Raw genomic sequence first — 6123 nt, forward strand, 5'->3', positions numbered from 1 at the left:
CGTGTGTTCTTTCCTCCCCACAGCGGTGCAGAGAGGCAGGATGCCGCCCACCCAGCCGACCCACGGGCAGTTTGCGCTGACCAACGGGGACCCCCTCAACTGCCACTCGTACCTGTCGGGATATATTTCTCTGTTGCTGCGCGCCGAGCCCTACCCCACGTCGCGCTTCGGCAGCCAGTGCATGCAGCCTAACAACATCATGGGCATCGAGAACATTTGCGAACTGGCCGCGCGGATGCTCTTCAGCGCCGTCGAGTGGGCCCGGAACATCCCCTTCTTCCCTGACCTGCAGATCACCGACCAGGTGGCCCTGCTTCGCCTCACCTGGAGCGAGCTGTTCGTGCTGAACGCCGCGCAGTGCTCCATGCCCCTCCACGTCGCCCCGCTCCTGGCCGCCGCCGGCCTCCACGCCTCGCCCATGTCTGCCGACCGGGTGGTCGCCTTTATGGACCACATACGGATCTTCCAAGAGCAAGTGGAGAAGCTCAAGGCCCTGCACGTCGACTCCGCCGAGTACAGCTGCCTCAAGGCCATAGTCCTGTTCACCTCAGGTAGGAAGGAGCCTTACCTTCTCATGCCCAAGGGTCCCAAGACCTGAGCTAGGGCCCAGACCTCTGGAAAGTCCCCAGAGCGAGCCTGCCCCCCCCCTACAACCTCCCCCCCCCCGAAGGCCAAATTGTTGAGTGCCACTTGGAGGAGAACTTTGAATAGCTGCTGGGCCCCACCAGGCCTGTCTGGGAGAGGAGAGGAAGGCTGGGCTGCAGGACCAGGCACACACGCTGTCTGGCGGGGCCTGCTGCCCTCCTGCCAGGCTGGGGTGTGTGCTTCTGCTAACCCCGCTGAACCAGGACCCTCTGGGCCAGCTCAGCCTGTGGAAGCCTGTCTCCCCCTTGGTCCTTTCCATCACCCTGGCTTAGCCTCTGGGAGATGCCCCTGGGCACCGGGCGGTCCTGGCATGGTCTTGCAGGGGGAAGCTTGCCTGGTAACTCCGCAGGCAGATCCAAGTGGAGGGCACCAGTCTTGAAAATCATATTCTTAGTAAAACAATGCAGACTGCCAGGAGGGGGGAGAGAGGAAGAAAGGGGCCAGCATAACTCTTCAGAGTGTCTGCAGGGGGTTGAAGACGCCGGCCTCTTGCTTCCCCAGCCCAGGCAAACACTTAAGGCAATTTTCAAACAACCCCAAGTGTCTGCCAATTTGAGCTGGACGTGAAGGTGGCCAGAGATATGAAACGGTCACAGACTACGGGATGAAGCCTAATTAGTTTACGTGTAGTTTAACCTGTGTGAGTAAGTAATAGATCCAGTATTAATGAACTCTTGAGGCCAAATGATTTTTGAAAGTCTCTGGCTCTCCCCTTTGGGCCACACCTGAGCCTTTTGGCTGCCTCCAGCTAGGTTTGAGCCCGGCCCAAGGGGGTGGGTGGGTGTCGCTGCCCCCACCTTCTGGTTCTGAGTTGTCATCTGATCCCTTTGTCAAGGCTGGGAAGGAAGAAGGGTTCCCAATTCAGCGTACCAACCATGTGGATGTGGGTAGGGCTTGGAAGCTGGTCACCCACCCTTCTTCCAGCTGGGAGTCAGGACACCAGGAGAGAGCTTTATGGCAGTGACACAAAGATTGTTTGTGGGCAATCTGGGGACCCAAGTCACCAGCTGAAACCATGGCAGGGTCTGAGTCTTTTATGCCTGGCTGCTTCATGCATCCACCACCACCACCACCACCCCACCCGCCCTGTGCAGAACCACCCCCCAAATCCTGCCTTCCAAAGTCCTTAGGTAATCAATGAAAAGGCAATGGCCAGAGCTGTATGTACAGGCTTGAATCTGGATTCTTTTTGCTCCGGGGACCTGTCAGAGCTGGTCCGTCTGCCTGATGCAGACGTCCAGGCAGGAGGGTGCCCTCCTTCCCAGCCACCTTCCGCTGGGTGCCACGACCCCACACCCAGCCCACATTCCCAGACCCCGGGGATGGCTGGCTGGTAATTTCTCGATATCATTGTTCGCTCTTAGCCTTCCCCTTGGTCTTCCAAGGAAAGAAATGCCCGATGCTGTGGCAGCAGTTTCATTTATGACTATTTGTAAAACGTAAGAGGCCCTCGTGGGGAATGCAAATCACCCCACCAAGAGATAAAGGTTCCTGTTATCTGATTCAGAGGGTGAGGAGTCTAACGCAAACAGATCTTTTAATTCCTGTCCACAGACGCCCGTGCAGCCTGTGGCCAGGCAGGCGGAGTCCTAGGGACCCCATGACGAGATTGCATGTGTGTTCTGGTTCTGGGGGCGGAGGTGGGGTGGCTGTTTTCCAAGACCTGTTTTAAGATGCACAGTGTGTCCGCCTCAGCCCCAGTCTTGTCTGGGGAGTCCCCAAAGGTCAGGTCACAACCTGTGCCGCCTTTCCTGAGAAGCCTCTCATTTCAAAGGCACTTATTGTATTTTTACCTATCAGAAAAAGAAAAGTGTTTTCCCGGAGATGACGGGAAGGGGGGGTTCTTCTTGGAGGGACCTGGGTTTCAAAAAAAATAAATAAAGGGGTGGGGGGTAGGAGAAAAAGGGAGAGAGAAGAAAGGAGGGAAAGACACAGCTCAAATGAACAGAGAGATCACAGTTTGCATGGCTGCCCTTCAATGAGCTAAACTGACAAGATCAGTTTTAAAGGGCCACTTAAATCAGTTTCAAAGACCAGAGAAAAATGAGTCGCCCTCTTTGGGGACCATCTGAGGCTGGGTCGTGGATGCCATTCCTCGGGGCTGGGCCAGGTTGCTGCCCCCTCTCCCCAGTATATAATTATAAGCCTAACTATTATTTACAGAGGAGGAGAGGGAGGAGCGTTGGCACTTTTGGTTTCATCTGTTTGTCTTTCTGTTTACTGACCTGAGCTAGATTTCACCCAGTGCACTTTGCTTGGGCCTCCCAGGGACCAAGCCTGGGGACTGGGACAGTGCAAGCCTGTGGCAGCGCAGAGGTGTGTTTAATTTTTAAAGCAAATACCCCAGGACCCTCTCCTGCCCTCCCCCTCCCACCCCCCAAGTTTTCAGTCCTAGGCATTGGCACCAACTCCGGTTGGGGCTATACACACACACACACCTCATGTGACCCGTCTCAAACCTCTTAATCTGATGACTGAATTCTTCTTCTTTTTCTTTTTCTTCTTCTTCTTCTTTTCTTTTTCTTTTTTTTTTTTAACTTTCTTCCAGATGCCTGTGGTCTCTCTGATGTAGCCCATGTGGAAAGCTTGCAGGAAAAGTCCCAGTGTGCTTTGGAAGAATATGTTAGGAGTCAGTACCCCAACCAACCGACGCGATTCGGGAAGCTCTTGCTTCGCCTCCCTTCCCTGCGCACGGTCTCCTCGTCAGTCATAGAGCAATTGTTTTTCGTCCGTTTGGTAGGTAAAACCCCCATCGAAACCCTCATCCGGGATATGCTACTGTCCGGCAGCAGTTTTAACTGGCCGTATATGGCAATTCAATAAAAAAAAAAATCAAAATCAGAAGGGGGAGTGAAACAGAGAGAAAGAAAAGGCAAAAGACTGGTTTGTTTGCTTAAATTCCTTCTGTTGAGAAAGGATATAAAAGGATGTTACACGTTTGCTAAAAGAAGAGAGGGGAAGAATTTAATGGACTGTGAATTCCCAAAACATAAAAAGACTGTCAAATGAACTTTTACAGAATGCATTAAAAAAAAAAAAAGCCTCTTGTGTCGGTCAGAACAACTTGCTACTTATCATTTTTTTTTGTATAAAAAGGAAATTAGTCTTTTTCTTTTCTTTTTTTGGTAAATTTTTGAAAACTATTGCTAAAAGTGCATTTAAGGAGATTGGGAGAAAATTAGCAGAATGGAGAAAGTAAGTCTTTTCTTTTTTTTTCCAAATTATTAATTGTCCTGTGTCGATGTACTTCTAGCTGTTATTTTTTGTACTTTCCTGGTTGCAAACCAGTTTATTCTGTGGTTCTATAATAAGTTTTGATATAATCTTGGCTTCTGAAAAACTGTGTATCCTTCAAATATATGTTCTGCAAGAATTAAAACTGAGTCCATGAAAATACCATAGGGAGACATAAAACTTTAAAAGGCAACTCAAAGGTGGTAGAAATGCACTTAGAAGGTGGTGATAAAAAATTTTAGGTGAAGTTGAGCACTCTAATTTGAGAACCAGAAGAACCACATACAACACTCATCTGCCCCTACCCTGCCCCCCTCCAAAAAAAAAAAGACACCAAGACAAACCTAGCTTTTTAAAAATATTTTAAGAAAGAGAATGAACTGTGGAATTTATTGGCAGCCAAGGAGTGTGTCCAAGACACAAGCTGAGGTTTTCAATAAAAAAGTGAACTTTTGTAATTTGAATTGGGTCCCGCTTAGTTCTTGAATTGTTATGAAAATCCTATATCTGTTTGTATATTTGCAAACCCTTTGTATTATAATTGTTGATATTCCCTTTTTAAAAAAAATACCATTGAAATCAGCATGACAAAATAACACTGTTGGCACTTATAGGTAATGTGATTGATTCAGTATCTTAGAGTTTACAGTTTGTGTTTTAAAAAAAAACTGAAGGTTTTTTTTTTAAGTGCAACATTTCTGTATACTGTACAAGTTATAATAACTGAACTGTTTGGTCGAGTCTTTGTGTGTTATATTCCAAGGAAAATTTGAAAGTATTCAGAAATTAAAATATTATTTGATATCTGAAACCTGCTTGGCTGTCCCCGGTCACTGTCTTTCACAGAGAAGAGCTCCCTGTGGCTCTCCCCTGAGTGGGCTGGGAGGTCCATTTCTTTATGATCCACAGTCAGTTTGCTCCAAAATGGACTAGGGTTATTTGCCTGCTTAATTTGGTTGTGTGTGTTGGGGTGGGGGGGGAGCTGAAGTTAATGGTTTATCTATGGTTTAGGAAGTGTCATACTGATATAGTAAACCACCCCCATTCACCTAATCCTCTTTTTAATTAAAAATGGATTTTCCAGGGGGGAAAAAAAAAACAAGGCCCTTATATTTGTCACACTTAAGTGCCTGCTTAGGGAAAGTATTGTGAGAAGCATTAGAAATCTTGAGATCAGTATCTATTTTATGATCAGGAAAAAAACGAGTGTTTTGTACATATCTGACCGTTATAAAGGAGGCTGTTCAAGCAAGCTAATCACGGCATTATAAATAGAGGGTAGTGGTTGGCAGTGAGTTTTGCCTGAAGTAGGTGTGAGTTTAAAAAAATATTGTGTGGTTCTCATCTAGCGTGGTTGTTGAGAGGATTTCGGCCGCAGTGATACTGTTCGTGCTGACTTGCAGTGGTCTGCCTATCTCCTCCCCGCTTTCTGTTCATTCTGTAAGAGCCTGACCACAGGTTAAGGGAAGCATTTCCACTGGGGTGAATGGACATAGAAACACTTGGTCGTTCTGGCGTTTCAGATTGGGTAGATACAACGTGGGCTGCTTTGGGGATCCTTTGTCCTTAGAAGCCAAATTAAGAAAAAGGAAAGGGGGGGGAGAGAGAGAGAGAGAGAGAAGGAAGGAAAGTTGACAGAGGTGTGCTGATTTGGAAGTAGGACCTATTTTGTTTTGGACTCTTCTCAGCCCTCACCCCAGCCCTTATCCTGGTTTGGAGAAAGCTCCGTCCTTGGAAGCTGGAAATTTTGTTCCGATGGAGCCTTTCCAGAACAAACCCCCCACCCACCCCTATTTCCCTATGTCATGGTTTAATTTTAAAAGGAGGTGGGTAGGGGAAGTAAAGAAAAGGGACCATCTTGGAAAGTGTATTAAACTTTGACACCCAGTTCCAGTGAATCCATGTAGACCAGAAATTTCTGTCTGATTTGTGCACTTGAACTGACTTCTCCATCCACCCCTCAGCTTCTTCCTGTAGATATACACGTAGGTGAATATAAATACGTTCTTACGGCAGAGTATCCCTGACCTCTGAGATTGAGGTTTTGTAGGTTGGTGTTTATTTTCTCTTCTTACAAGTGCTGTCCATGTGAGTGTGTGAAGTTTCTCTAATAAGTAAAACACAGGCCCTTTTCCTTATTTGTTTTGTGTTAGTTTATTGTAAACAGCCGTTTGTTGTAAATTATTATTGGCATTAAATTATAATTTATGATTTTCAAAGCAAAAGACAGTCCCTGTTTTATTA

The 6123-nt window shown here is 47.2% G+C and overlaps 1 protein-coding gene across 4 annotated transcripts in view; it reads left to right on the forward strand.

The window, feature by feature from the left end:
* NR2F2 (nuclear receptor subfamily 2 group F member 2) overlaps positions 1-4343 on the forward strand; it is a 91704-nt gene extending 87361 nt beyond the window's left edge. For all 4 annotated transcript variants that reach the window (XM_053658918.1, XM_037145093.2, XM_037145092.2 and 1 more), the window contains exons 2-3: positions 24-551; positions 3194-4343. In XM_053658918.1, coding sequence (XP_053514893.1) covers positions 41-551; positions 3194-3468 — 786 coding nt within the window. In that variant the 5' untranslated portion in view covers positions 24-40 and the 3' untranslated portion in view covers positions 3469-4343. The remainder of the gene's footprint in view (positions 1-23; positions 552-3193) is intronic.
* The last annotated feature ends 1780 nt before the right edge of the window (positions 4344-6123 follow it).

Source organism: Artibeus jamaicensis, unplaced genomic scaffold, assembly GCF_021234435.1.
Source record: "Artibeus jamaicensis isolate MK-2021 breed Jamaican fruit bat unplaced genomic scaffold, CSHL_Jam_final scaffold_612, whole genome shotgun sequence".
Taxonomy (NCBI): Eukaryota; Metazoa; Chordata; class Mammalia; order Chiroptera; family Phyllostomidae; genus Artibeus; species Artibeus jamaicensis.